Below are 15,116 nucleotides of genomic sequence, written 5' to 3'. Positions count from 1 at the left end.
AAAAGCACAAAATGGCAACTAAACTATCTCACTCATTCTTACTATGTTCTTACAAGCAGCAGGCATTTTAAAACACAGTGGACAAATGCACAGCAAATTTTATCCTCATTTGCACAATGCAGACTCATAGACCTAGATGCAACAGCGCAACCCAAATTAAAGGCTGGATTTGGCCCAGCTGGGAACAGGAATGACTTGAAAGATACAAGAATATATCTGCAAATTTCTCCCCATATCATATAAGTTTAACAACCTAATTCTTGTGTGTGGGGCAGACATACAGGGCTAAAACGGCTGCTGATATAAATGGAAATGTTCCCAAATAATTTCAGCTTTCTCCATTCACATCCCAGCGTTTGGCACCCAAGTGCTGTTAGTTATGCCCTGAAGAGTCGCAAGCACAAAATTCTGTACCTGAAAAAAATCACAGAAAGGGCTGGGAATTTTTTTTAGGGTGTCAGATCTGTAAAGCTGAGATGGTAAAACTTAGTAAGCCGTCCCTGCTAAAACCAAAAAAGAGGGTATGTAAAGACGCGACATATGAAAGGCCCCAACTGTACAGTGACTTGTCCAAGCACATTATTACACGTATACAGCTGTTTTAACTGTTTACCACTTTCTCATATACAGTCTAGCCTTAGCCAATTTCTGGAGTGTCCAAACTTGCTTACCAGTGGTTTTTAATGCCAGTTATTTCTCATCAAAGTGATTCCAGTTGATTTGGCCTGACCCCATCCCAATGAAAGTATTTTCTGTTTTCACTGCTCCTGTCAGGAAAACATCTCTGTGGGATGCCCCTAAGTGTCTGCAGCCTGCACAACCGGTTTTTGAAGGTTGAGGAAGCTTGGCAGATGTTTCCAAGCTCTCCGGTGCAGAGCAATCCTCTCCTTGCTTTCAAGAAGTTGACTTCTTCACAGCCGCGCGCATATTCGTTTTGACTTGCTGCTTTGCCGAGTAGTGATCTGGAGAACAACATATAAACAGAATTTGGGCTATGACACTGATAACAGCTGCTTTTCAAGAAATCCCTCAAATCTTGTTTTCGTGTTGAAGAAGTCATTTAGACTTCTCTACAGCTCGTGAATGAACAAAACTAATACCTTTAGCATGTTCCACATAAAGCTATGTAATACCAAGGAAAACAAAGGAAATGTGCTGGCTTTTATCCAGTTGAGATCAAAAGACTTTGGACCTTCTCATGCAAGCTGAGTAATGTGACATTTCACTCCAACTTTCAGATCCACTGCTGCAGTGCTTTCCAGACAGAAATAGGTTTTTTTTTCCTCCTTAAAAGTAACAAAAAATACTCTTTAAAATAACATCAGAAGAACTATATATAGGGCATTTCATTTCTGCTTATTAGATCAAACTGCAGATTCAAGGACTGCATAAAACCTTGCACTATCACTGACTTATAACTAATTCTTTGCTCAGCAAGTAAGCACTGTGGCTTATGGAGAGAACATTCATTACATTTTCTTACGTATGTGTGGTTGAATCTTTGTTTCAGGTGCAAACATAAATCAACCTTAACTACAGAACCGTGATTACAACACAGGAGTTTCCCTATGGGTTCCTTCCCTGCTTCTCACCCTTGCACAAAAAAATACAAACTTTTTTCAGGTCACAGGGCAGAATTAGCTAAAATGGAAGCTAGATGATTATTGATCTTTAGAGTCCATGGGATTTACCTGGTGTAAACTGCTTGTATTCATAGCAATGAATTTGCTCCAATTTCAGTTGGGGTTGCGGGGGCTCCGTGATATTTAACCCTGAGCTTTCTATAGGGTCAAACTGGCAACAACTATCAAGTCCTCGCAGCATAAAGTCTTGCACTGGTTTCAATGCAGAACATTATTGGTGGGATGACTGGAATTCTGTAAGCTTTCACAGCCAAGTTTGTGCAATGAGATTCCTGCACCCAACTTCCTTAAGGATACATCTGCATGGCACAGTGTAGTGGAGCGCAGCGGTACCTGAACTAGCCCTAAGTTAAACTTCTGGAGCAGGACATGATCCCAAGGAGAGTGTATTCTCTCAGGTAGGAGAATGCACTGCCGGCTCAGTAGAAAAGCAAATCCTGCTATTACTATAACCCACTATAGTCTCTCAGTGGAGCAGGAGAGGAAAGGAATAGCAGCAAGAAAAAAAAAGCTTACATTACCAAATTTAATCCTTTCTACTTATTTCTCCCATTTAAAAGACTTCTATATAGCTATCTTTCATTTTACTTTGGGAAAAGAAATGCATTAGGGATTATGCTTAGTAGATGAAATTCAGAAAAGACTTAAATAGTGGGTATTTCCATTTCTGCCTGAGAATAATTTTGCAAGAGCCCAGCTGCTCAGATGCCCACATAATGGAGCCTAGTTTCAAAATTGATAGAGGTGCTTAAAAGCCAGGGGGATGCAGATGCCCCAGAGCCAAATTCAGATGGTCTAGCCTCCATCTAAGATGCTAAACAGAGTCCATGGAAATTGGCTGGTTTGCCTAAGGGACCCTAAAGAGCACTTGCACTGGCATAAGCAAGGTACTGAGGAGGATGCTGCCTGCAGCCTGTCAGTAGGAAAGCCTGGCCACAGGGACCTGGGAGGGAAAGATTTCTGTTGTTTAAATATACCTACCTAAATACCTGCTTTCCTTTCCTCCTCATTTTCCCCCCAGTCATCTTGCATGAACTATCTGCTTCAGAAGTAGGACCAGCTAGCGAAAACACAGGATTGTTACCAATTTTCTCTCTCTGATCTTTAGCAAAGGAGGCAAGGATTTATGAATGCCTCCCAGGAGAGCCAAGGTCTAAGTGTATCAGACTCAGGCAAGCCAAAAGGTTTGGAAGAGAAGAGGAGTGAAGAGCTGGCATGGTTCACCAACCTTGAAAAAAAAAAAGGAAAAAATGAAAAAGGCTTATAGCCTGTATCTAAGCTGCTTTTTTATTTGAGGCTCTCCCAGAAAACAAAGCAGAACCACACTGGGGTCACAATGAAAAAGAGAGAATGGAGATGGACTGCGTGTATATAAAAGGGTTGGGAGATAGAAGGAAAAATCTACTTTTGTACCAGTTTGCTCTCTGTGTGTCTGTGGAGTCAAATGCAGCAGCAAAACCTCTGCTCTTTCCACTCTAGAGGCGCCAATGTCCACAAAACCCCATGGCTGGTTTTTAATATATCAATACTTATTTAATGGGCCACAGCTGTCTTTGAAAGTCTAAATTAAACACACATTGTTGGATCTTAACGTCAAGCATTACAGTGTTCTCGTTGACCAAAGCAGAAAGCAGGTAACCGGGTTCAAATCCAACCTCAGATCCTAATCATCAACTGACCTTTTATTACGGGATGGCAGAAGATGAGCAAAGGGGTGGAAGCATGGGGTCAGACCATATCAGTAGGTATGACTTTCCCTGGCTCAGTTTTGCCTGAATTACTTCGGTCATGCCCAGAGGGACAAGGTTCCTGCAGCTAGAGGGAAACTTCTAATGCATCCTTCAGCTGGCAATCAGAAGGCTGTGTGTGTGTGTGCCTGTAACAGAAGGATTGAGAGAGGGACTGATCTCCAAGCCTTACCAAAAGAAAAGACTGCAAACGATTTTCCTGGCCCATCTCGCACACCCAGATTCCTTGGGGAGAAGGGTACTGTTGTTAGACTAAAGTGTTTTCTCTTATGAAAACACATGTGGGAAAGTGTTAAACTGTGCACCGTGGTATTTTGGTTTCCACATCCCCTGATGAAATGTTTCTTGCCTGGGGAAAACAAAACGGAAGAAAAATATCCCCTGGAAATATCTGCATAATTTACTCCCACACACCTAGTGAGAGATTTACAATTGAACAGCAGTTCCCTGAAACCATCACAACATTGGGCTCTGAATTACACTTCTGTACTCCTACCTGTAAATTATACTGTTAATTAGTTAATGGCTGTAAAGTGCTTTGGAGAAGAAAAGAGCACTCATTAAATATCATTGTTCTGCACTCCAGTGTGCAATGTTCCACTCTTCATTAATCTCCAACCTCTTCCTGAACCTCTCGCTAGCAATTAAGTTTCATACTCTTAAATAGCAAATTAGTCTATTGTCTGACTTAACTGAGATCAACATCACTATTCAGAAAGTGTTTCCTGAAACCTTAGCTTCAATTATCTTCTAGGCAATTTCAAGCTGGTGTCTCACATCAAATTCCCCAAAGAAAACCCTAGGTTCTTGAAAACCTCAGTCCTGGGTAAACCAAACCTCCAATATGGACAAGGGAAATCTAGTATATAGGATTAGATTTTTTGAACAAGCTCAAATCCTGTTGAGAAGAGAAAATAAGGGGCCACATGTTCAGAAGACCTTAGTATGCAGGGTGCTGAGGACTTTCAAACACCTAAAGCTCTTTTATGGATGCTGAAACCCACTCCTGGCAGCAAGTCCTGGTGAGAGGCATTTGAAAACCTAGCCCTTTCTGCCACCCGGCCAAGTTTAAGATCGATTTGCCCGTAAAGTTCCTGGATGCCTTCACTGAGTACAATATCCAAGCTGAAGTTAGCAGGAGACCTGCCTGCTTTCTCTGGTTTCTGGTCTTCCTCCTAAGGCTTAGCTGGCTCAATGGTGCTCCCTATTGCACTCGGGAAAGGGTGCCCACGGCCAAACCTATAAGCGAGCAAAAAACCAAAACCTCCCATCCGATGGGCAACCCTGTTTTCCTGCTGGGCTCCTGCTTGAGAAATCACCTCACTGCCTGTCTTAGACTGCCTTTCTAAACATCTAGCCCTCCTAATCATTGTCCCACCAGAAGCGGTCATTATCTTACTGCTCTGACTGTGACAAGTCCTAAACAGACCCCCAGGGCCAGGAGGGGGGTTGTGGCACAGCACCTTTGAAAAACACAAGCCCCATGCCCATCAGTTTAGAGCGTGCCTTCCTTCTCCTTCAGATGCTTTTATGAAGGGTTGCGCTTTCTTAAAGCAACACTGGCTTATGGGCCTGTCAAAGAATTTCTATGCAGCTGCTGGGACCAGGTTTGATCATCCGAGCCACACCGGGGTCTCACACACCTGTCAAAGATGTCTGTCTTCTTCTCTTCCCTTCCGAGATCCTCTTGCCCCCTGTTTTCTTGGAAGTTTTGGGTTTCTCAGTCAGCGCGACCTGGGCAAAATGGTGACTCTTGTCCCCGCTGCCCAGGGGCTGGTTCAAGGGCTGCAGTGGTCTCCGAGCATCTCCCACCACGCAGCTGTGGTAGAAGGTGGGCACATCGTGGCCTTCGAGCTCTTCCCACTGCAGGAGCCCCTCCGTCAGCCCCTCCTTTTTCCGGAGGAAATCGAAGTTCCATTTCTGTTGGGCCCCCTTGCCGCTGTCGCGCAGCATGTGCTGGAAGTCCCGCCGCAGCTGCTCGTGGTCTACGGGGCCAAAGAGGTTCCTGCGGGCATGGGTTGTCTTCCCTGGTCTCCGCTCCATCTTTTCTTGCCAGTGCTGCTCTCCGGCGAGCGTATACAGCAGTAACTCCCTGCCAAGGACAGAAAGACCACCAGCCACCCTTTGCACACTCAGTTTAGTGGGCACTGCATACTCTTTAAGGGGAGAGTGGCAGTAAACCTAGATACTTTTGATCCTGCCGCAGGAAATCTTGGCTTATTTTGAAAGAAATTTATCCCAATCTGCAGTCCAGAGTGAGAATTCCCATCTATAGGATGTGTCTATAGAAGGATGGGGAGGGGTGAAAAGCCCTCACCTCTTTTGTGCACCCTTATTTCAGTGTACACTGAGGGAGGCCTTGCCCTCAGGGGACAGAGACACACGAGGAAGTGGACAACGTCCCTTGAGGTAGTGCAGCAAAAGCCAGAATGCACAGAAGTGCTACCTGGGGAAACCGACCATGAATATCACCTTAAACAAGGGAAAAGGCCTGAAAAGGAAGACTTCCAGGACAACGAAGGCTGATGGCAATCAGTAAAGTACAGAAGACATCTTTAACTTTACAGTGGAGGTGGTATCTCTTTCCTGACTACTCTTACCACCATTTGTTTTGCAGTGTCAGCCAAGTTGGAAGCTAAAGATGATCAGAGCAATCACCTGTTTCTTGCCTGACATTTTCATTCCCTTTTCTTGAAGCAATTGCCTGAGAAATGGTCCCAGTCACAGACAAAAATGCTGTCTTTCCTACAACGGCAAATCCCACACAAGCACCAGTAGGTGGATTTCCCATTTGGTAGGCTGCCATGGGGACAGAAGAGATGGGGTTTGCACCCTTGTCTGGCAGGTAAGGTGGGCACACGGCAAGACTGAGAAGAGAAATTGGGCTTTTTGCATATTTCATAGGCCAGAAGGGCATAAACATACCAAATACATTCACCCACTAATTTCTGCACCAGGTGTTTAATTTCTGGAAGATCTTGAATATAGATCTTAAAAGTCATTCAATTCTTTCTCTCTCTGGATCCACAAAACTCAGCCCCTCTCACAAGCTGTGATGCATAGCAGCGGACAGGCTAACAAGAAACCTCAGAGAAACATTAGCAAACAGCCAAATTTTGGATTTGTGGCGCTACTGTATTCTGAAAGGCATAAAGAATTTGGGGACAGAGCTAAGAGAGGTCAACTGGTGATTTGTCTACAGACCATGCCGACAGTCAGAGCAGCAGAGCTCCTGCAGAACCTCAAACTTCAGGCTTGTCTCCAACATCTCAAAGAGCGCTTCAGCTGCAGCACACACAAACCCAGATGCAACTAGTATAATCACCACCTCCCCCGTATTATCTTTGCAGGGTTGTATCTAATCCACGTGAACTCTGAGCATCCCCTCGCAATCACACCCCAAGTGCCTACTCTGACAATGTCACTTGGTGGCTCCGGTATCAAGAGCTTGTCAGCAACTGGGTGGTGTTGGCACTTAGATGGTTCTGCACCTAAGTCTGCTGCAGAAAACTCAGATACTGAGGGATGCGGCTACCTCCTCCTAGGGGGAAGCTGAGTGTCCGTTCTGCAGCTGATAACACACCTGAGCAGCTGAGGTCCAAAGAGGTGGACTGGCTCCTGCATCCATTTATAAATCTTATTCCCTGCCCTTAGTGGCTCTGAACCACCCTCCTGCAAACGCATGGCCCACAGCCACAGGAAATTAAACCAGTGAGTGCCAGGTCTGGGTTGCCCTTCTGGCGCATGGCTTGATTTCCAAACGTTGCGTGTGGTTCTCTGGAGGCTGATGTCTCCCATGGAGCTCCAGGATGGGAAACAGAGTATCCCTGTTCTGTCTGGGACACCATCTGGGGCTGATCATTAGGTCCAATGGGACTCCAGAACCTGCTGGGCCCCAGCCAGGTCCCACTGGTGGCACCGCACTGTGCCGTGTGGTTACACCAGCTCGTTGGGTGTAACCAGCCTTCAGCACTCGGCTGCCAACAGGAGCAAAACTGGCGGGTGCCCACCAGATATTCCTCACTCCCTGTAGGGCCTATGAAAGGTGGAAAAGCGCTTTTCCTGGGGAAAAGCAACCGAGAGCACAACAACAAGGATAATCCTCTAGGTGGCATCCAGAATCCCCAAACTTCACACAAAACTTTTCCCGGGGTTGTGTGCAGCCTTGCCCTCAGCCTTTGGGATACTCAGCAGTGCCAGCTGTCACTATAGCTAATAACAATCACACCTCTGCCGCTTCTTCATCTGATGCCAAGCCCTCGGCAGCTTAAAATGAGTTCATTCAAAGGCAATCAGGTCTCAGGAAAAAGCAAAAGGTCTAAGGAAAGGGCAAACAGTGCTTTGCAGGAATATTTCTCTGTGTTAGAAACTTTCCTCATACGTATTAGGAACTGTGTGATACCAGCGAATCAGTGTTAGGAAGAAAGAAGGTATTTATGAAACCATTATGGCCTTTCCTAATAGCATATTTTAATATCACATAGGAATGAAGTAGAAAAAACTCTGCCTTGCTCTGTTAAGTATAGCTATTCCAGTGCAGCCTGTGAATCCTGTGCCTTGTCTTTAAGACTGTCTACTTCCAGGTGTTTCAAAGGAAGATAAAAAGCCTGCAGAGAGGATAATTACGGAATAACCTTTCCCTGTGGAAAGTTTTCTCCTAATGTGCTTAGTTATGTCATGAATCACAAACACTGCTAACTCTTCTGAACTTGTGTACCTATCGTGTGTATATACTGCCTGTTGTCATTTCCATTGTTCACGGTCACATCCAGGGTGAAATCCTGGCCCTACAGAAGTCAGCGCAAGTTTGCCGCAGCAGAACCAGGACGTGACTCCTCGCTTTTTTCAGGACTCTTTCCAGGTCTTGGCTCCAAAGCTGCACCGTCACTATTCCCACAGCTCAGTCTGAGTTGCGTGGGTGTATTAAAACACCCGTAAAACGAGACCAAAATGTTTCTGAAATGCAAAAACATTATCGGCAGGGTCATTTCTTTCTTATTCCGTGATTTCTGTGCCACCTAAGACAAGCTGTGGACCCCATTCTGTCAAGCTCATACCTATACACATATCCTTACTGAGCCAAGGCAGGACAACGCTGACGGCTGGAGCTCTGCACCGGCAGCGGCCACTCCTGTCTTCTCTCCAGTTCTGCGCTAGCTTGAATGAGCTGAAAAGAAACAGAAGCTTTCACAGGCAGTTCAGCGCTTGCTCCTTGCGTCAAACTTTCAGAGCATCAGAGGAACGCTACCTCACGTTTCCAAATTTCCTATATATGCATGAGTTAAAATAACAGATGATAACAAGCCAGGGAATTATTGCTGGGGATATTTCATTTTCATTCTTTCGGTGAAGATCCATTTTCCTAAACAATTTTGATACTGAAAGTTGCTAGCTATGAATCTTGTTTTCAGACACACTGCTTCGCCAGCGGCAGGTGCTCAGGTACCTTTAACTCGCTCTTTTTCGAAACTGGAGCTGAAAAAGAGCTCTCCCGGTCCCTTCGGGGTGCAGACCGAGCCACGGCCCTTATCTCTGCCTTTTAAATCCTCTCTTTTCTGCCTCCCCCCGGCGCTGGCTGCCCTGGCAGCGCAGCCGAGTGCCCCCGGCCGCCCCCGGCCCGCATCGCCTCGCCTCTCGCTTTTACACCCGCGGCGGGCGCCAGCGTACCACGGGGGGGGGGGGTTCGCATCCAACACGGGGCTCCCGGCCGGAGCTCCCTTCCATGCAACGTTGTCCCGAGTGCCGCCTCCCTGGCGGCGGCGGGAGGCGGCCGGGATCGGGATCGGGGCTCATGTGCCGCCGGGGCGGGACAGGGCGGGCTCCCGTCATGGCGCCGCAACGTGATGGCGGCGGCGCCGCCGCCGTCCCCCCCTCTCCGCGGCGGGCGGGGGGGCCGAGTCCCGCCTGCGGGTTGCGGAAGGGAGCGGTGCTTCGAGGCCCTCGCTTTTGGGGGGTGGGCGCAGGTCGGGCCCCCGAGCCCTTCCCCGGGAGAGCTGCGCGGGGGTCCCGGGGGTGGCAGCGGGGTGGTTTCCCGCGCAGAGCAGAAGGCGGGCGCTCCCTCAGGGGCAGACCTCAGCGCTGAGGGAGCGGAGGAGGGACAGGCGGTCGGGGCGGTGTGTGTGTGTGAGGGGGGACACACCACACACAGGGGTCCAAAGGAGAGCCCCCGGCCGGGTGACTGTGGGAAGGCAGCGGCCCCGTTGGCTTGGCAGGGGTTCGACGCTGAGCAGCTTGACGGTATCCCCTCAGTTGTGGGTGGAAAGGTGCTGAGAGCGTTTTCCTGGGTTTGGGGGGTAGTGGGGCCGGGGGCTGTTGGGGGTCTGGGCAGGCTGAGGTGCTGCTGGGGTACCGGAGCCCCGCCAGGTGTGGGGGTCTAAACCGAGCGTGGGTGCCTGTGGGTGTTGGTGATGACTCTTGAGGTGAGCGCACGGGGCGGCACCAAGAAGGTGCTGCTGTGATGGTACATTTGTATATCATCATAATCGACACTGTATTTTCCTGAGTTTTAGTAATCTTTAGCATTTCTACAGAAGTAAAGTGTTTCCATGTTTTAATTTCCCAGTTACCCTCAGAAGACTTGTGAGGCAGGCCGAATAATTCCTTTTGGCAAGGTAGGTCTATATTATTTACTCCTTTTTTCAGGTTATGATACACAGGCAGAAGCGGGCAGGGGTTTTGTTAGCATTGGGGCAGCTCCATCTTTGGAGTTTCCGTTTCTGAATTGAAAGGCCTGCTTGGTTTTATTCTTCTGGGTTCTATACTGATGTTCAAGAGCAGGAAGAGAGGGAAGACCTGGAGAAAGGCCGTGGTTTTCTTTAGTTTGTTTACAAACCAGGCAGAAAAGTATTATTAGCGATCAGAAAGATTAAGGGTTTGACTGAGAAAGGGATGAAAATATTAATTATATGAGAACATGACTTGTTAAATCAGGCAGCAGGGCCCTTTTTCCATCTTCCTCCACCCCCAACATATAAGATTTACATCATACTTTCATATTCCACCCCTGAGCATTACCCCTGCAAAGGCAATGCCAAAACTTTGCTTTATATATTGCCCTTCAAAACCGTTTCTAAACTCTTGCAGGGGAAACTGGATGCGGTGTTTTGCATTTCCATGTGGATCGTGACCGTCCCCAGGGCGGGAGAGCTCTTGCAGCCAAACCCAGCAGCAAGGAGGGGGACAGAGCAGAGCCTGGTGATGTTCCTTCACATATCCCAGCCAAGGGAGGTATGCAGCCCGCTGGTAGCACTGGCCACATCATCACCTTGTCTGCCTTCAGTTGCAGAAGCTGGCATGCTTAACCACCTGCTGTGGGGACAATGTTGAGCCTTTGCCATCAGAGGAGCCCACAGCTTTTTCCACCCTCCATATAACCCTTCCTTGAGCCCCTCATGGCATCCTTACGTGCCCCCACACACTGCCCCGAGTGCCCTTACCGCACACACCGACGGCAAACCGTTGTACCCCAACACAGGGAAAGACTCCACTGGGGCTGTGCGGTGGGAGATTGAGCATCAGGGGCCAGTGGAGGGCTGAAATCCCGCCCTGAGCCCTCTCACCAGTGGAATGGGGAGACCCTTTTTGCTCCATTTTCACTGCAGGTGCTCCGGTGCTAGTCCAGCATTTCTGTGTCGAGGCTGGAAAAGGAGAGCTTTCTTTTTTAAGGTTTAATGGCAATTTCAAATGTTAAGAAAACCTGCCTCTATCTATGTTGTTACGTCTTGCAAAGTGTTTTTTGGTTGTCCTTCATCTTTTCAGAAAGCCTTGTGTTTTAAACAGTTTTTTTCTTGAGGTTGTTCCTTTGTCATATCACAAACTATGAAACCCTGTGTTTTGCTGGCAGCATTTGTTTTTATTGTAGTCTAGATAGAGTAATTTCCTAGGGAAGTAGCAATGCCACTTATGTTAGGGCTTGGTTTGTTTCACAGAAAATTGAACTTTTTGGAAACAGAATTCTAGTTTTTCTTACTGCATTTTTTGGGGCGGAAGCTCAAATTAATAATACAGTTTCTGGCATAGATGCCTGTAATCATGTGCCTTATCTTAGGCACGTGGATATATTTGTGCCAAATGCTGTGAATCATCTTTTTAGCTGTTTCAAATCATGATCCGAGTTTTCATAAGATTACAAAGGCAATTCATGTTTAAGCATCGCCTCATTCTCAAGGTTCTGCTTTTGGTTTGCAACATGCTTTTTACAGTGGGGATTACTCTCCAGAGGATTACTCTCCAAGTTAGGCTTGCCATCCATTCTGAATTTCTGAGATCACACATCCTTTGATGTCTCTCGCTCTCAACTTGATACCCAGCTACTGCTTTGCAGTTCATTGATGGTGGGTGAAGACAATGGGATGGCTCAAGGGCTTGCAGCAGAAAGAAGGCTGTACGTATGTGTTTGTCTTCCAGTCATGTCCTGGTTGCATCCTCCATATCCTTTGATCCATCGGGATCGGCACTTTGAGATACGATGCTGTCTTTATAGTTCTAGATGGGAAAAGTAGGTTAAGAAAGGCAGGAGCACCAACACAGTAGATCTTTACAAAGATATTTTTTTCTCAGTTGTGGTTGTGTAGAGTTTTGCAGCTTCCTATTTTCATGCATACCAATAAGAATTAAATAATAATAAAAAATAAAATGTTTGTATTCCTGGAGATTGTTTGACAGCTCAAACCAAAAGCTGAATCAAAATGAAGGATGATGGGTTTGGTGGGAAAGGATTGTTAACTTAAGGCAAGTGTGATAAATGTGAGGAGTGACAGCCACATTATTATTATATCAGTTCTGGTCTCTGTGCAAAGCTAAGGGCTTATATTTTCTGTAACTTGTAGCCTTTATGAAGTGCCAGTGAACCAAAAGACAAGTTGCTGCAGGACGCCAGAGCTCTCTAATAGTGTGTGCCTTGAAAAATGTAACTAAGTTCCTATTTTCAATTAACTCTATAAGTGAAAAGATAAATGGAGGGAGAAGAATCACTGCTCCATTATCTATTCACCTGTTCACTGGAGATTAATTTTCAAATAGGCTTAGGAGTATTGACTGTAACATAAACCCCAGACATAAACACAGGAAAGATTGAGGGCTAGACAATCTTTTACACTCCATTTATCCTCTTACACCACATTTAAAATTCAGTCACAGAAACTAGACCCTGTAAGATTTTGAGGGCATAGGAAAACTCCAGACTTTTTCCTCAACCTTCACCCCAGAAAACAGGTTTTCTGTTAGTTTTCATATGTGCAGTGTACCTCACTTACTGAAACAAAGCTACTTTTACTTTCTTAAGAGTGAGAAGGATGTTCTGTGTAATTTAGTTAGCATGTAGAAAATGTAGCTAAGTATATTTCTTAGCAGGTATGCCCTGTATTAGAGGTGGAGCAGTTACATGGCCTTTTGCCTGATGACATATCCCTGAGCAGGGAGAGCAAGAACAAATATTGAAAAAGAAAGCATATGTATAAAACAAAGGGGAAGGTTACTGCTATAAATATCAAAAATACTTATGCAGATGTAACATAGATGCTAGTGCAGGGAAAACCAATTCTGTATGAAGGAGAAGAAAAACAGTTGGTTGTATGAAGAGGTGGTAAATGCAAAAGCATAGCTAGGAGCCTCTGTTTTGGGAGGGAGGTGGGAAGAGCCCTCCCTGCAGGGAGGAGGAAGGGAATGGTTACTGTGGGTCCTTTTTGTGAAGAGAACTGGTGGTGTAGGTGGCTTCATCCTGGGAGGGAGTGACTGCTCATCAGATAGTCAGGACCCCGAAACTGCAGTTCGTGGTGCCCCATAGGTGAGACAACCCTGTGGTCTAGCTGGATTCAGTATTGCACAATGGAGGACGAGGAGGGCTGGGAGGGCAGGACAAACAGAGAAAGGGTGGGTTTCCTGTAGAGAAGTGTGGTATCAGCTGGCTGGTTGCTTTGTCAGCTCAACACCCCCACCCTGCCAGTGTAGCACAGGCAGCTCAGGGGAGCAGTGATGTCTGTGCCCACCCCTCCATGTTGGTGGAGAGGAGCTGGAGGAGGACTGGGGTGGTCTGTCTGCAAGAAGGTAGGGACAATGTCCTACCATGCCAGAGCTGCTGACCCTCCAGGGCATATTTGCTGGGCACTGGCAGGATGTGGCAAAGCAGAACCTAGGTGAAAGAAGTCAACCCAAATTGACATCTCCTTCACTCCTATGCTTTTCTGCTGATGCTGTGCTTGGTGCTCCCTGGTGCCCTGCCACATGGTCTTGCAGGTTGGGAGAACCAGAGAGGAGAGTTCGTACACCAACAGGAAAGGCAGGCAGAGGCGCTGCCCATCATGAACCTGCCCTGCTCTCCCCAGTGCTCTCCAGCAGGACAGCTGAGAATCAGGCAAACGAAGGCAAAGGTGCAGGAGAATTTGCTATTCACTCCTCCCTGTGGCCACAGGGCTTCCCTGTGACTGTGAGTCTTTGAAGGGGATGCTTGGACCTGCTCTGTGCCACCCCTGAATCAAATTTTGGTGCTCAGTCTTTGAGCAGCAAAGTTTAGTCATGCCTGCCTTTTGGTCAGTTTTTTCTCAAGTGACAAGCAGCAAGACTACAAAACAAAGCTCTGTAAATTAATAGCATACTTCTGGAGAGGAGTTCTTGAGCTATATATTGTAATTCCATCTGCCTTCATTCACTTCCACGCAGAGATGTCAAAGGAGTAAGCAGGAGATGGAAACAGTGTTCCTGAGCCTTTGCTTTTCTTCTTTCCCTTTTTGGGCAACAGGTGCTATAGCTGATCTAGATCTAGGTATTACTTGTTAGGTATATCGTGTAAAGGAGTATGCAACGTCTTAGCCATTGTCAGACCAAAAAGCACACGCATCAGGAATATATACGGTCCCCAAGGAGGCCTGGGCACTGGCATGACCTGTTGCTCCTCAAAGCTGGTGGATACTGCGCCATGTGCTTAAGAGTGATTAGAGGACAACTGCCAGACAAACGGCCTGACCACTTAGGCCTTGTTTCCTCAGGAGACCAGGATAAAATGGGAACAGGGGAGTGATGTCAGCTGTAGTTTGCATGTTTGTTCCTTTCTTAAAAATGATCTTATTTTAACCTGTACTTCCAATGTCGTAATCCAGAATTTAACCCATTATTTAGGGTGAGAGCTACTGTGTGATGTTCCCAGTGAGTTCTGGAGAGTCTCACAGACCCAGCAGATACAGAGAAAGTGAATTTCTATAAATTGATTTTGTAAAGAAAGCTTTCTGGGTGTCTGCAAGTCTAATCATTATGGAAATCCAAAGAGTCTCACTAAGATGCAAAGGTCATTTGGGGGCCAATAGTGTCAAGTGGTAGAAGGGGTGAAATTTTGCCAGGCAGGCTTTGGCCCATGCTTGTCCTGCCGCAAGAGGCGGTCCACAGCTTCTGTCTGTTTCCAATCCAACATCCAAATTTACCCAGAGAAGCTGTGGATGCCTCATCCCTGGAAGCGTTCAGTGTCAGGTTGGATGGGGCTTTGAGCAACCTGGTCTAGTGAAAGATGTCCTTGCTCATGGCAGGGGGGTTGGACTAGATGATGGTCTTCAAAGGTCCCTTCTGACCTAAACCATTTGGTGATTCTAAATTTAACAGTATTTTTTGCCCTTTTTTTCCACTCTCCCAAAGCTGGTAGGAGCCTTAAGGATGTGGGAAGACCAAAGGGTTTCAGTCATTTTCTCTCAGATGGACACCAGTGCAACCAAAGCTCCGTAAGCATCAGAAGCGATGAACC

General features: G+C 46.8%; 1 protein-coding gene across 1 annotated transcript; it reads right to left on the bottom strand.

Annotated features, from left to right (window-relative positions):
• Nucleotides 1–636: 636 nt before the first annotated feature.
• LOC104323427 (cyclin-dependent kinase inhibitor 1) lies at nt 637–8,988 on the bottom strand. Its single transcript, XM_069806853.1, has 3 exons — nt 8,467–8,988; nt 5,035–5,483; nt 637–962 (listed from the first exon to the last, which is right to left on the bottom strand). Exons 2-3 carry the CDS (start codon nt 5,432–5,434, stop codon nt 895–897), a joined length of 468 nt encoding a protein of 155 aa, XP_069662954.1. The 5' UTR covers nt 5,435–5,483; nt 8,467–8,988; the 3' UTR covers nt 637–894.
• Nucleotides 8,989–15,116: the final 6,128 nt, after the last annotated feature.

This window comes from Haliaeetus albicilla, chromosome 19 (genome assembly GCF_947461875.1).
Source record: "Haliaeetus albicilla chromosome 19, bHalAlb1.1, whole genome shotgun sequence".
Classification (NCBI taxonomy): Eukaryota; Metazoa; Chordata; class Aves; order Accipitriformes; family Accipitridae; genus Haliaeetus; species Haliaeetus albicilla.
This window is presented reverse-complemented; position numbering and strand designations above follow the sequence as displayed.

What these genes read in the sequence shown, in the direction of transcription:
- LOC104323427 (XM_069806853.1), bottom strand. Translation starts at nt 5,434, where the DNA reads ATGGAGCGGAGACCAGGGAAGACAACCCATGCCCGCAGGAACCTCTTT. An exon ending in AAGACAGACATCTTTGACAG is followed by an intron (nt 963 to 5,034) that starts GTGTGTGAGACC and finishes GTTGTTCTCCAG; the next exon opens with ATCACTACTCGGCAAAGCAG.